Genomic DNA, 15,652 nt, shown 5'->3' with positions numbered 1-15,652 from the left:
TGTAAACCTTTCAGGAGTCTGAAGCCCGAGCCCTGCCACCCAGGGTTGAAGCATGTATCTTAGCTTCACAGGGCCCCCTGAGGCTTGGCACCACACACAATTGCCCTGCTTTCCACCCCCTAATGCCAGCCTGCACTTGCAACCCTCCCCTTGCCCCCCCAACCAGTCCCACAACCTTCCCAGGTTGAGAAACACTGATCTAGATGAGTTGACATACCCCCCGGAAGACCTCTGCATACCAACCAGGGTACACACACCTCTGGTTGAGAATCACTGGTGTAGTTGATTATCACTGCTTAATATTCTTTTCCAAGTCAGTTATCAACCTGCACAGTGGTATCCTCTAATATATACCCATCATAAGCTGCTTTTCAAACAGCTTTATTTGCAGCAACAGAGATGGAAGTTTTACCACAGTCTGATATTATTTTTGCAAACACACAGCACAGTGTATCAGTGTACAAACGTAGTTTGATAGTGCATGGAGTTCCAACGATCACAGAGATTCCAAGCCTACTGAGATGAGTTCAGTCATGAGTAAAAAAAGCCAACCTCTATACTTTCCAGCTATGGATATATTTAAAATTCAGGTCTTCCCTGTGAGTTTTATTTTGAATTGGTGTGATTGCTTCAGCTTCAGAATGAATAATAAAATTACAGCCTGCCCTTTAACTTGTTTTAATTCCAACTTTTTTGCTTTGTGACACAGTGGACAATGGATGTTGTACACAAATAAGTTAAACTGCATTGTACAACATAACTGGCATTGTAACGAAGACTGACTGGAAAACCCCAGAGACATGATCTGCATCTCTTAGGTGCATAAGAGAGTTCAATTCCCTTGTTAATACTACCCACAGACTCTAAATACTGATGCAGACATCATTAGAAAGGAAACCAAGTCATGGAACTACTCATCAACCAAATGCTCTGGAATTAGTTGGAGTTTCAATTTGAGAGAAGCTCCTCTAAGAAACCTCCTTCTCTGTGTCATTTCTTGTTATTCTTCTCCAATTCATTCATATGCGGAAATTCCCCTTTCATACTTTGGATGGGGTCTGCTTCAGCCGGCACAGGAAAATCACAGCCAACTGCTACTGTTCTAGCTGATACCACTGCAAGGGAGACTGTGGTTTGAAGGGTAAGGAAGTGACAAGAAATCAAATCTGACCCTCACTGCTTTGTGTAAAGGGACTGTTGTCCCCTACTGACATTCAGTGGGGTTTTTTTGGTTGGCTAGCTCCCAGTACTAAAAGGGGAAGGGTCGATGGGTAATCAGGACCCTGAGACTGACAGTCCCCAGGAACAATGGGGACAGGCCAACGCTCCAGGTCAGCCTGATTGACAGGGCAGGCAGGCTAATCAGGGAGTCAGGAGGCCAGGGTGGGGTGGGTCCCGTCCTCCATGTGAGCTGGATTTGCCTGGGTCAGACAGGGTGGGGCCGAGCTAAGGAGAAAGCAGGGGCCTGAGCTTAGCTGGAGATCAGAGCTGGGCCAGATCCAGAGGGGCCAGAAAAACAACCCAGAGAGAGCAGACTCTGTGCTGGGAGCAGGTCTGCAGCCACAGAGCCAGAGATACAGCCCAGAGAGAGCAGACCTGCCCTGGGAGCAGAGCTGTAGCAACCAGAGCCAGAGGGGCCAGAGAAGCAGCAGTGCTGAGTTAGAGTGGAGCTGGAGCTGGAGCTGAGACAGAGTGGTGGAACTGGGGCTGGAGCAGTCCGGAGCCAGGTGCTGTGTGCAGCTGGGGAGAGCCAAGGAGGGACCCTGGGCAAAAGGCCCAGCGCAGAAAGACACCCCCAGCCAAAGGTCCTTGCATGCCAGACTGTGAGAGGGATCTTAACCCGACGGGGGGCTGACGCTGGGAAGAAGGGTCCCACCCAAAGCCCGGAGGTGTGTGGCCACCACCAGAGCAAGTGTCCAACCTGCAGCATCCCTGCAGCACAGCTAGGGCCTGAGAAGAAGGCCTGGGACCTACAAGGAACAGACTGTGAACTGCCCTGACGTTACAGAGACACTGTTCGTAATGTTCCCTGCCACAGAGCAGGGTGATGTGTTTTCCTTTAACCTTTCCCATTTTTCCTTATTCCCTTTTAAACTAATTGCTGATTAAATAAATTGTATTTGCTTTAAATCATATGTAATGATCAGTGGGTCAGAGAAGTATCGACTGCAGAGAGAGTACCCCGGAGTGGGGACACACTAGCCCCTGTCCTAGGTGACCACAGTAAGGTTGGGGGTCGAGCCTTGTTGGGGTTACAAGGACTCTGCCAGACAGAAGAGTGGAAGGGGAGTCCTCGAGGGCAAGGAGGCCTCTGGGTAAAGGAAGTGGGAGCAAGGACTCAGATCCTTCTGCTAGCCCATTTCACCGGGGTAGTGCAGAAGTCAGAAAGTTCCCGACAATAGCGCGACCATTCCCCCACTTACAATTGCTACCGGGATTGTAACAACAGCCACAGTGGCCATTATAAATTACATACCAACTTACTGGAGGTGGTAAGGCTTGCTTTGGAGGGATTATTGCTTCTTTATGGGTGATGGACAATTGTGATTTAACAGCCCAGTGAAGTGCTGGATTTGCCTGAGAAATGATTATCAATTACACCAAAAAGATTGGTGATGTCAGTTGCCAGTAATCCATAGAGAATGGCCTGAAAACCATCAAATGTATTAGGGAAGAAGGATGGTTTTGTGATTAAAGGCAAAAAATTAGTGGACAGGAGACTGAGTTATACCAAGTACCAATGATGGCCTCTTTTAAAATAGAGATAGTGATGAAAAACTCCATATCCTCTCTCCAATTCCCATTAATAATCCAACTCTGACTTTTGCTGACTTTCAAGATGAAATTTAAACTTCAGTGGATCTACTACATGAATTCCAGTGTTAAAATTGACACTAGTACTTGATTAAGGCTAGTAGTATGTTCTTGTTTACTAACTGGTGTTAAGAGATTTGCAGCGCTTATATCAGAACTATTTTTCAGACCGGCAGTACTGATCTTTGCTGCCATTAAAGTTGCCATTAAAGGCACTATATAGATAATAAAAGGAGTACTTGTGGCACCTTAGAGACTAACAAGTACTCCTTTTCTTTTTGCGAATACAGACTAACACGGCTGCTACTAGGAAACCTATATAGATAATGTGACTGCTTGATCAGGGCCACAGTAGGGAACTCCACTGTTCTTGTATCCAATCCAAATTTTGACTGGTATTGATTTCTCGGGCCAATGCACTGTTGCATTCTTTTTAAATTAGGAAAGAATATTACAGTGGGCAGTGCCTGTTCCATTATTATCGTCTCTGTGAAATTACATTACACAGTAGGTAATTATGCAGATTTAATTATGGTCTGTATAAAGCAATTAAAATGGAAGTCTAGGTTAAATATAGATAGATAGATATACATATAGATATAGGAAATGGAAACGCAAGTGTTTAAGGTATAGATTTCCTTTCCCCAATTCTGACTCTGTATTTTGAAAGAATCATTCACTATCACAGCCAGAAACACAGAATATACAAGAGTACAGTAGTTGGAATGGAAAAGGGTTGCTAAAAACCTGTCAGAATCCCCCAGAGTCCTTGTCCCTGTAGATTCCATCTTTTTCAAAGCCATGGGCATCACTTCTCTGCTGACGATTACTTTTCCCCATGTTGTTTAGTCTGCCGCTTTCTCTGATGTTTTCTGAACTTAACATGTTCAAAATGAATTATGTTTCCATCAAACCATCTCTTCTCTGGCAACAACACTACCATTTTCTACTACCTAGTTTTTGCCTGTGAATCTGCTCATATCCAGACCTTCACCAAATCCACAGTGTCTACAAAAATTATTTTTCTCTTTAACCCAACTGTCAAATCTGTAGACTATCCTCTAGCTATATCCCAGCTGTATTACTGCAACCTCTCTTCTCTCTGGACTCTGCTTCTCATCCCTCTTATCCATCTTATTTTACTGCTAAGGACAACAACCCACTTCCCTTTGCTCCTTGAAAATAGGCCTGAGAACTGATCTGTTCCACAAAGCAAACTTGCTGGAATGGCCGCATGTTGGTGTACACCTTATTGTTCTGTATGGTCTCAAAGCTCTTCTGCACAAGGATTCTGAGCAATTTTTGGCACATTCTAAATGACTGAAGCATGCTGTGTCCATTTGTGGTGCAATAGCAGCAGCAATAATAATAATGTTTCAAGTCCAGGTCCTTAAGAATGCAGGGCATCGTCCCACAGAGGAGAACATATCTCAGATATAGAAAAGGAGTACTTATGGCACCTTAGAGATTAAACTCCTTTTCTTTTTTGCGAATACAGACTAACACGGCTGCTACTCTGAAACATATCTCAGATATGGTTCTGATCCTTCACTTAATCTTAACTGAAACGATGAGTTGCTTCAACAACATACACACAACAACACACCATGTGTGTAAGAGAGCTTAGCTTAAAGGGTTTTCAGCACTGTGATGCCATTTCCCTCCCCTTCATTTAAGCCTCACTCCCGCTCCTTCTGTACATGCTACCACTGCGGAAGCCACCACTGACCAAAGAACTAACAACATCCACTCCAGACAATGCAATACCATCCCCAACTGCAGTCTGTTGGCTTGGCACAGAGAGCCTAAGGGCAGATTTGTACCTTTCCATTAAATGACTATGGCAGTTCAAGCCAATCTTTATTAAAATCTAGTTACTGAGAGCTTTGGGAGAATAGCCAATGTATACAATGTTATATCCTTTCTGAAATAAACTAGCACAAAAGGCTTATTCAAATTGTTTTACGTACATAAGGTTTGCATAAGAGATATATAGCCTAAAAGGCAGGTAGGATCCCTTTCTCTCTTTGACTGATTGATAAATTATAGTATCCCTTTCTTTTCACCTCCTCTTCTGGTGCAACTTTGACCACCACTTCTACGCCGATGGGCACTCTGCCTCTCTCTCTCAATGGCATTCCCAGCTCTCATTTTTCTTTGCATCTTAGATCTCTGGCACCACTCCATCTTCTTCCAGTTTAGGGTCAAATTCTGCCACCAGTCATACTTGTGCTATCCAACTAGATGCAAAGAGTTTGAAGGCAACCTTACACAGGTCTTGTTGTGGTGGGGGGGAGGGATTTGTGCCATAGAGCAGCGGTGTCCAATACGTTCGCCACTAGCCACATGTGGCTAATAGGCTATTAAATTGTGGCTAATGCATGTGTCTTTTTTATAATGTGTCTTTTTTATAATGTGGCTAATAAGAAAAATTCAAAACCACAAGTGTGGCTAGCATCGAATTTCTATTGGGCACTGCTGCCATAGAGTCTCCAGATAGGATGTCCTCTTCCCTACCTCCTGGGCTCTAGAACTTGGGGTCTAATCTGAAGACAGCAATCTGTGTCCATTGATTCTGATCTTTCCATTAGACACCATATTTGCAGGCCCCATGCCTTGACTCTAAGAGCTTGTCTACACTTAAAAGTTGATATTGAATATGGTAATTTAAAGTGCAGCAGCTTTTCCTGAATAACTGCATGTGTGGACACTGTTGTTCCAGAATAAGAGTATCCATGCATGGAGTTAATTGGGATTTCTTAAGCAGGAACAACTTTGTTTAAACAAGTCCTAACTCTGCTTAAATATTAATTATTGTCATCATCACTTCCCAACTGAACGAGTGAAACCTACCCAGCCTGAACTGAGACCAGGTAAGCAAACTAGAGTGTCAGAGATTGGTTTGAACAAAAATTTCAAATTCAAACATTTCCAAACTTTAGAAGAATTCAAAATTGGGACCAAATCTGAATTTTGCACTTCAGGCCCTTTCTTTTAAATCATGTTCCAAGTATAACTGCTAGTATTTTGTGATGCACTGTAAGAAGGATGCTATTAAAAAATCAGCTGCAGTTTTAAAGTCATTAATGACTACAAAGGCAGGTTGGAATGCACTGCATACCAAGTAAAATATACTGTAGCTATAAACTAATACCCTGCTGAGCCTCTAAAGAAACTTTCCTGTGGGGCATACGTGAAGCTTGACATGTTTTTCCTAACTGCACTGAGGACTAGATTATGGGGTTTTCTTCTCTCTCTCTCTCTCTCTCTCTCTCTCACAGCAAAAGTGTTATCCCCAGAGTAAGGACAGACAGTGATTATTTATGGCACTTTTGGCCATTCATAAAAGGATAAATTAATTGAGGATAACGAAATCTTAATCATTATACAGTATATACACACGCTAAATCAAAGTCAGAGTTCTAATCACACCTCAGATATACTTCAGACAAGCCTCCAGTCCTTCTACCTGAGCCTAAATGAATTATCCAAGTATTTGATTTTAGAATGAAATGTACACTTAGTATAATAGGAAAAATATTTCAGAATGCAATGCATAAGACTTCTCCAGCTATCACTGATGTGTCTGGAATTGTTCATTCCGACACACCCATTCACAGATCTCCACAATTGGAGCCATGTATTGGTGCTCGAGTAAACAAGAGGTAAACATAAAAGCTCTGAGGTGACAGTGTCCATGACAAATGGATTTTGTTAGATTCCCAAGAACTGGCTAGTAGAAAACCGAAATGGAAGGATAATCGTTTCCCTCCAAAGCAACTCAAGGCAATTTCTGTTACAATGAGACTCTGTTAAAAGCACAGCTATTTTCCCCAAACACTGTTGTGCCTGCACCACATCAAATTTTAAGGTCATTTTGTCATCCTGGGCATCTGATTTTCAGATTTTTAACAGGTTTCAGAGTAGCAGCCGTGTTAGTCTGTATTCGCAAAAAGAAAAGGAGTACTTGTGGCACCTTAGAGACTAACAAATTTATTAGAGCATAAGCTTTCGTGAGCTACAGCTCACTTCATCGGATGCATTTGGTGGAAAAAAAAAATTTCCACCAAATGCATCTGATGAAGTGAGCTGTAGCTCACGAAAGCTTATGCTCTAATAAATTTGTTAGTCTCTAAGGTGCCACAAGTACTCCTTTTCTTTTTTTCAGATTTTTAAAAATCTAGTGCTTCTATTTCTGAAAATAAGTTATTTATTCTGGTATTGGTATTTACACTATAAAAGTATAGAAAGCAGGTTGCTCATCTCCAACTCCTTTGTTTGTTCTAAAACCTCACCAGTTAACCCCAAAAGAAAGCTTTAAAGATAGGTCAGAAAAATTCACCATTGCACCATTGCCATAAAGCTCTTCCAGATTTCAGTCAGATTTCATAGCAGTTAAGTTTCCTTTCAGCATGCCTGTCCTAGTTTTTGCATCCCAACCCTGTATTCATTAGCCTTTAGTTCAGCTTGTGTGAACCTAATAATACAGCGATTGTATGCCAGGAAGGTTGGGTCCTTCCCCACCACAACCAACTGTCTGTTTTACAGCATTGGTACAGCAAAATAAATAAGTAACAGCAGTTTCTACAGTTTAATTTAGAACGGCTCTGCTGAAGATCAGTTGCCTATTGTACTTCAGTTCTTAGTTTAAACTTAACTTTGATGATCTACAGTTAACCTCTTGAGTATTTGTAGCTGTACTTAACATACACTTTTTTTCCTTGCATGTTAAAAAGAAAAACAGCACAAGTATATTTTGGTATGATTTTCGCTGGAAAAAAATGTACAGATAATAAAACTTTACTCAGAAATGCGCTGGTGTGACAAGCAGGCTGCTAGTTGGCTGGCTGGATAGCAGCTGCTGTTTGAAGCATAAACTTATTAGCAAATATTAGACTTTTCATTCATACACTACTTACGTGTCTCTGCTATACAAAGCTGCAGCAAGCATAATCCAAAAGTTGCACACAACAAAAACTTGCTCATTGTTTCTTAGAGTTACTTTGCCAAAACTAAGGAGATCCTTTGAAGGGTGCACAAATCAAAAAAGCCTTGTTCAGCCTGCAGTCAATGAGCTCTGAAGTTTGCTGCAGTTTTTATTCCAATTCTAAAGAAATTGAAGCAGTGACATAACAGGGAGGGGGAGCTGAATCAAAAGTCACACCCATGTTGAAACAAAAGTAGAAGAAGAAAGGGGCGGGGGTGGGGGGAAGCTACTACTTCTGAATAAGTAGCTACAACAGGGTTTTAAAGAGGCACCAAGACTCTTTTACTCATGAGTGTAATATTACTGCTTCTTCATTGGAAAGTTTCTGCAATGTCTCACAAGTTAGCTTAGAAAGGAACTGACTGTAATCAGCATCCACTCTCTTAGCCTGTTTAAAAGCCTCTTTATTATAAGAGACAGGAGAACATAAAATATCTTGAGTTTTAGAAACCCACCAAAGCATCTACAACTCTCCAAAAACATTTCTAAATTATATTTTTCTCTTTCCATTTTCTCTCCCTCATTTTCCAATTTAGCACTGGTGAAAAAGCACTACAGTGACAGCACAGGTAAATTAGATTTCCTTCACACTTACCTTCTGCCAACATGCCTCTGTTCTCATCTGGAGAGACCATCACTGCAGTAAGTATGACGGTACAGCTCAGTCTCCATGGCCCATTCAATTTGTGGCCTCTCTGCAGACATCGCCAATAAGAGAGGTAAATAGCGCCAGTTATAATGGTGGGTTGTTTTGTGTCAGAGACATCAAATGCTCACGGGGAGCTGGGATGAAACCAATGATTCCTTATTTTTATAGCGTAAGAGGGGAAGGACTTATTTACTTTATTCCAAAAAGACAACGGAAGAGTCAGTGAAAGTATGACACTTTCTGTTTTCTATATGTACATATATTCATTGCAGTGTTGGGTTTTATGTTAATTTAATGCTGTTGAAAGGTGCCAATGAAAAGACTTGGACACTGTTTATGCATGGGCAGGTACAACATGGGCACTAAAAGTGTAAGCTCCCACCATCCTGCCCTGTCCTGTTCATGCTGCACAGTCCATCCATACCTCGACATCCCAGCTGATGTCAGTTATAGTGGTGGTTTACATGAAGTAGATATCGCTTCACTCGGCACTGGGCAGAGACCACAATGCTCATTACACATCAACCTTTAACAACGAGGAGATGGCAATGGCTTTCAGTCACTATTGATAATATTTAGTCCTGCCTTGAGTGCAGGGGACTTGACTAGGAGACCTCCTGGGATCCCTTCCTGTCCTACGATTCTATGATTGATCAGGGCTAAATTTCAGTGAGCAACCTACAGATTAAAGTTTCTTTATAATTTTACTATTGATACTGTTGAACCATCCATTCCACACATTAAAGATCTTTTATATACATTTTTAGTTTTGCATAAGATAAACACTGGAAAAGTAGAGAGCACAGGTTCTCCCAGCCACAGGCACTAAATCTTTACACAACTAAGGAAATTTCAGGACTTTCACTTTTGAATGTGATTTGGGAAATAACACATAGTGTTTCAGGATGTGCCTGTAAAACTTAGCAGGAGACCCAGTGCTTTCACATAGAGGGGAACAGCAAGTTCTCAACTGGCGAATAGAGGTGGGTTCAAGGACACTTTTAGTCTCTAAAGGAAAGTGATGGAAGATCCCAATCTGGGGCACCTTTCAAACTTGATTGGACAAATCCCTAGGAAATGTATTATAAAGCACTGGATTAGGCCAGGATGGTGAGAGACAATGGATGAACTGGATCATCTAATAGGTCTTTCCAGTATCTAATTCCATTATATGAAATAGAAAATCCAGAGTGAAGTTAGGTTCTGTGAGTATTTACAATGCAGACATAATAAATCTACTGAGAGCAGTGATTGCTTTTGTAAACATTTCTAATAAATCATACTTAAAGATGGCTGGCTCCCCCTTCCTCAGCTAGCCCCAATTTTAGCAGCAGCTCTAGAATATCTAATGGAACATGGTCAAAGTGGAAGCCTTTCCTCAAATCATGCAGAGCTTTGTTTCTTATGTAGCTTACAACTTCAAAGTCACACTTAAAACATATTTCACTGTGTGGATATAATGATTTCTCTTCATTTAGGCATGTTTTCTAATCTTTTAATCATTCCCGTGGCTCTTTTCTAAGCACTCTCCAATTTATCAACATCCTTTTTGAATGGGGACACCAGAACTGGTCACAGTATTCCAGCAGTTGTTGCACTACTATTAAATGCAGAGGTAAAATAACCTCTCTACTCCTTATTGTTTCAAAAGAAAATTTGTATTGTTCATAGGCTTATAGCCTATTGTGAGTGTATTATATCCTATATTTCTCCACTTGTAAAGCTAGACTGCCTTTGGACTATGGGCCTGATTATGAAAGGTTTAGGTGTTCTAGGATGTGTATAGGCACCTACTGGGATTTTCAAAAATCTATCCATATGTGTCTATTAGACTTCACTCATTGGAAGGAAAACATATAACCAATGTTGTAAAAACTCTAAAAAACTACATGAAATAGCTGTTTTTACACATAAGACATCACCGTTTTAAGGCCCAACCAGCTTTAGAAACAAAAAGCCAGCTCTTCAGCTGATGTAAATTGGAGAGTTCCATTGACTTCAAAGAAACTATGCCCATTTACAGCGGTTGAGGATCTTTTTCAAAAGCCTTTCCCCTCTGGAAATGGGAATTTTGGCTTTCTACTGGAATAAAGCTTCCACTTCTAGCCTCTATGGGTCCCAAGACAACAGATCATAAACCCATCACTCATCCAGGACTGAATATAATCCTGCATCTCAGAATAGTGTAATTTTGGGAAAAATTCCACATTGGGGTGGGGTTTGGTTAGAAAATATTTCTTTGGTAGATTGTTGTATGGGACTGTACAGGGATTTGGAATGTTAGAAGTAGTCCAGGTGCATAGATGGATTAGTGCATAGTTCAAGAGAGGCAGTCAGAGGTACATGATAAGCACAATTTATCACATGGATGTCACCCCATGTGATAAACTGCAGAGCCAGGTGATAAATTGCATTTAGTATGTATTTTTTTCTACCTCACCTGCCCTCTGCCCACTAATTCATCTCCCTGGGACTTATTCTAACATTCCAAACTATTAAGCAGCTTCAAACAGTTGTCTTTAAACAATACCTGACACAAAACTATTTCCTCCTTTTCCACCCAAATGTGGAATTTCTCCCCTCAAAATACATTGGCCTGAGGGGTAGGTTGATCATAATTTAGGTCAGATTTAGGGTCCACAATGCTAGACAGCTAGAAAAGGGAGCTTTATGACATTGGAGAAAGGAATTGCCTACTGTTTTAGTGGAACATGCAGCACTTACGTTTAACCTGAGACAGCACCATGACAAAGGCACATAAAAACCCTGGGCCAGATTCTCAACTGATGTAAATCAGCACAATGCCATTGATTTACCAGAATTGAGGATTTGGACCCATGAAATTATTAGGTACCAAAAGGATATTTCTATAGGAAAATATTAGAAGTTTCTAAAATATATTTCTTCGAGTTTTTTTACTCCCTCAGTCCTCTGTACAGTTGGATTCATGGAACTAAAAGAACTTGGCTACAAAGTCAGAAAAACATCAAAAATAACACAACTAAAAATGTTAAACTCTCTCAAACCTTTTCTAAAATGGCTTTTCTGTAAAACATCTGGAATATGGTATAGAATGGTATCAAGTACTATAGAAGTTTTACCATTCATTTGAGCACCTGAATAACTCATTCTTTGTTTCATTATTCATGGTAATGTAGCCATCACCAATTCATACTGATAAAACCATTACTATGGATTCTGCATATATTTTTGACCTCCAGTGAATGTGTTTATGTGACTTACAGCAGTGTAAAAAGATATTTGCACTGGGATCCTCTTATAGAGTGATACAGTTATACAGTGGTTCCACTGTAGTTAATGGCAAAACTCCCATTGACTTCAATGGGGCTAGGATTTTACACATGGTATTTGTGTTTATATGCATATACAGATATATACCTTAATGGATATATTAGAGTTTGTCAAAAAAATTCAGTCAAAGTGGACTTTATTTATGGGAAATAATTTCCCCATTGAACAAATGTTTGCAACAAAAATTCCCTTTCTGTTAAAAAAAAATAGAGATTTTGTTGAAAAAATTAAATCTTGAAAGCCAAAAATCTTAAGTTTTAATATAAAATTTTCCACTTAGCACCAAAACCTAAACATATTTAAAAGAAAAAAAAATTTGTTGACATTTTTGTGGGAATAAAAATTATTTCCCAACCAGTTGTAACACACATTCAATAGAACTCTCTTTGAGTGACTCTGAATACAGTGAAATTTATTCAAAGTAGAATAATAACATTGTTTAAGTGGGTTGCAGTGCGCAGTTTGTTACTGAACCTTAGCTTATAGTAAGATGTCCTGTGATTCAGAGTAAGATGATTTCATTTTCAAAACCTTTTTTTACCCTTACCTATAATGAGGGGGGAGGGAGGTTAATCTGTTTTGCTCCTCTGTTCCCACTCTGAAATCTTGTTTGCTAAATTTCAGCCTAGCTCTAATTGTTATGGCTAATCCTGAAACAAGGTTTTGTAATGGAAATGGTCCTAAAGTTTCATTGTAGCAAACACTGCTGGAGTGCACCTTTTCTTGGGCTCCAGGAGCTGACGGGGAGGGGATAACAGAGTCTGTGCTGAGTAGCTGGAGAAGCTGCTTCTTTGGCTTGAGGGCAAAGCTCTCCCTTGGGAATTTGGGCACCTGATTCTATTCCCATCAACCTTTTGTTCCCAGATGTAATTTACAACCCATGTCCTGCACAGCATTAGGAAGATGAACAATGGCCCCCAGCCGTTTACTTCTAAAAAGAAAAGCAACCCAGAATGGTACCTTCATATTCAGCCTCCTCAGCTCTCAGTCTGTGTTGCTGCTTTGCCTCAGTTCTCCCAACCACGAGCTAGACCAATACAGAGCAAAAACTGCAATGGCTTCAGATATTCAAATTTATGGTCAAGGACACTTTACAAACACCCTTCTACTTTAGAACACATGCCTCCACCAGTTTCCTTAAGCTAATGTTTGTTTAATCAAAGTATTTGGTCCCTGGCCAGCCCATAGAGCTTGCAGCACTGCACAGAGAACTAGTCAGATTGCCCATCCCACTTTATAATCTCCCCACCATCTACCGCTTCCTACATGTGTGTTTGAGACAGGGGTGCATAGTGGGAGATCCACACAGAGCACACAAGAGATGCAGTCACAAGCCAGATGTGTGTGCTAGCATGCAGCAGAGTCATACTGAATGCATTAGTTATTAACCAAGTCAACATTATGTGGAGTTTCGGGGGAAGGGGGGAAATAAGCTCTCTCTGAAGGTGGTTGGAATCATTCCCTCTGCTACCTCAGGAAAGCCTGATGTGCAGTAATGAAAACCTGAAAATATATGTCTCAGGGTATAAACTGCCATAATTCTCTCGTCCCTCTTTCCTTTCCAGCTTAGCAATAGGTGGAACATGCACATATGGATCTCTTTCTCAATGTGTCTTATTCCGTCCCTCGTCTCTCTCTCTCTCTCTCTCTCTCTCTCTCTCTCCTTCCCTCTCTGCCTTTTCTTCCCTTTCTATTCCTCTCCTCTGAGACCCTCCTCTCTCCCTCATCCATAGTTTCTCCAGCCCCCACCTATTTACCTCTCCTTCTCTTTTTTCCCCCCATCTCATTCTCTTTCCCCTCTCCCAGACCTCTCTGTCCTGTCTCTCATCTACCCTTCCTCCTTTGTACACTGTGTATTTGAATGGTTGGGCCAAAATTATACAGTCCTAGCACAACGGATGAGCCAAACAAAATGCACACATTCCTGCTGCATGGATAAAACTCTACATTTGCATATGCAAAATGTTAGCTGCATGTGCAAATAGGTGTTTTTTGTCCTCAGTTGCCCAGTATGGGCCTGATCCAAAGCCCTTGGAAGTCAAAGGGAGTCTTTCCATTGATTTAAATGGGATTTAGATCAGGCCATATGTCCATCCAGGTTTTGGCGCAAATGTGGGTTTTTGTCCAGTCACATGCATTGTGCGTGGCTCACCTGTTGCATGAACATTTTTCTCTGTCTGTGTGGAGAGTAGGGGTGGCATTGCATGGTTAGATTCACAGCCAGTGATAAACACAAAATACGTTACTCCTTTAAAAAAGCAGAAGCCAAAATTATGTTGGATTCATCTGTGTGACAGTTACTGTTTGCACAGTAACACTGCTGAATGTGTGCGGCCCCTGTTACTGATACAGCAACATTTATGTTGTATACCAAATACAAGCATGCGGGAATGAATTTTCAAGTCTTTCCATTAACAAACAACCTACTAAACCAGGGGTCGGCAACCTTTCAGAAGTGGTGTGTCAAGTCTTCATTTATTCACTCTAATTTAAGGTTTTGCGTGCCAGAAATACATTTTAACATTTTTTAGAAGGTCTCTCTCTATAAGTCTATATATTATATAACTAAACTATTGTCGTATGTAAAGTAAACAAGGTTTTCAAAATATTTAAGAAGCTTCATTTAAAATTAAATTAAAATGCTGATCTTATGCTGCTGGCCTGCTCAGCCCGCTTCCAGCCTGGGGTTCTGGGCTGAGCGGGGCCTGCGGTCGGGACCCCGGCTGGCAAGGGGCTGGCAGCCAGAACCCCAAACCGGCAGCGGGCTGAGCGGGGCCGGCAGCCAGGACCCCAGACCAGCAGTGGGCTGAGCGGCCCAGCCCGCTGCCACTCAGCCCATTGCCGGTCTGGGGTTCCGTCCGCTGGCTCCTGCCAGCCAGGGTCCCGGCTGCCGGCCCTGCTCAGCCTGCTGCCAGTCTGGGATCCCAGCCCTGCCCACATAGAGTGGGTACCTACCTTCTCCCTGGTTCTAGCCCATTCTCATCCTTTCTCTCTGCACTGAGCTGAGGGTGGGAGTGCACTGAGGACAGGGCTGAGAGTGAAGGAACAGACTGGGGGTTGGGGTGTACGGTCTGGCTAGGAGCTAGAATGAGGGAGGGGCTCATGGTTGGGGCAGGAGGATTGGGTGTGGAGTGCTTATCTGGGCAGCTCTCATTTGGTGCAAGGGATGCAGGTGGGAATGTGGGCAGGGGTGCAGGAGCTCCCGTTTGGTGCTCAGGGTGTGGGTGAGAATGTGGGGGGTGCAAGAGTCAGGGCATGGGGCGTGGGGGGGCTAGATATGTGTGGGGGTGCCGGGGTCAGGGCAGAGGGCTGGGGGCATGTGAGGGGAGTGCAGGAGTCAGGGCATGGGGTGTGGAGGTGCTGGAGTCAAAGCTGGGGTTGTGGCAGGGTGCAGGGGTCAGGGCAGAGGGCTGGGAGTGGGGGGGTGCAGGAGTCAGGGCAGGGGGCTGAGGTGTGTGGGGGGGTGTAGGGGTCAGGGCAGAGGGCTGGGGGTGTGGGCTAGGGTCATGGGGGTGCTGCCAGCTCCCTGCCAGAGCGGCTCACAGCAGGGGGCTGGAGGGGATATGCCCTGATTCCACCCCCCTTCCCCAAGGCCCTGTCCTCACCTCGTCTCCGCCTCCTCCCTGGAGCAGCGAGTGTGCTGCAGCTCAGCTTCTTCCCCTCCTCGCAAGGGCCATCAGCTGATGGGCGGCAGGGAGTGAGAGGAGGAGGGGCAGGAACCCAGCACTCTGGGAGAAGAGGCGGGGGGGGGGAGCTTGCCTGCCCTTGAGCAACAGCCAGCAGGACCAAGCTTCTTCACCCTGCCCCCACGATGGGGGTGGGGGCAGAGAAGAGCGGGCCGGGGTGGGCAGGATTTTGAATGGCATGCTCCTGCCTGCCAGGGTCCTGGC

The 15,652-nt window shown here is 42.9% G+C and overlaps 1 protein-coding gene across 12 annotated transcripts in view; it reads right to left on the bottom strand.

The window, feature by feature from the left end:
* Positions 1 to 12,856, bottom strand: part of CD44 (CD44 molecule (Indian blood group)) — a 102,524-nt gene extending 89,668 nt beyond the window's left edge. For 5 of the 12 annotated variants that reach the window (XM_043515877.1, XM_043515878.1, XM_043515880.1 and 2 more), the window contains exons 1-2: positions 12,723 to 12,856; positions 8,397 to 8,496 (exon numbers count right to left, since the gene is read on the bottom strand). In XM_043515877.1, the coding sequence (XP_043371812.1) occupies positions 8,397 to 8,496; positions 12,723 to 12,728 (106 nt within the window). In that variant the 5' untranslated portion in view covers positions 12,729 to 12,856. Of the gene's footprint in view, positions 1 to 7,733; positions 7,966 to 8,396; positions 8,497 to 12,722 lie in introns of those variants that run through there. The other 7 variants (XM_043515887.1, XM_043515886.1, XM_043515884.1 and 4 more) reach the window with 4 other exon arrangements.
* Positions 12,857 to 15,652: the final 2,796 nt, after the last annotated feature.

Source organism: Dermochelys coriacea, chromosome 6, assembly GCF_009764565.3.
Source record: "Dermochelys coriacea isolate rDerCor1 chromosome 6, rDerCor1.pri.v4, whole genome shotgun sequence".
Taxonomy (NCBI): domain Eukaryota; kingdom Metazoa; phylum Chordata; order Testudines; family Dermochelyidae; genus Dermochelys; species Dermochelys coriacea.
The sequence above is the reverse complement of the archived record's forward strand: the minus strand, read 5'-3'. Positions and strand labels throughout refer to the sequence as shown.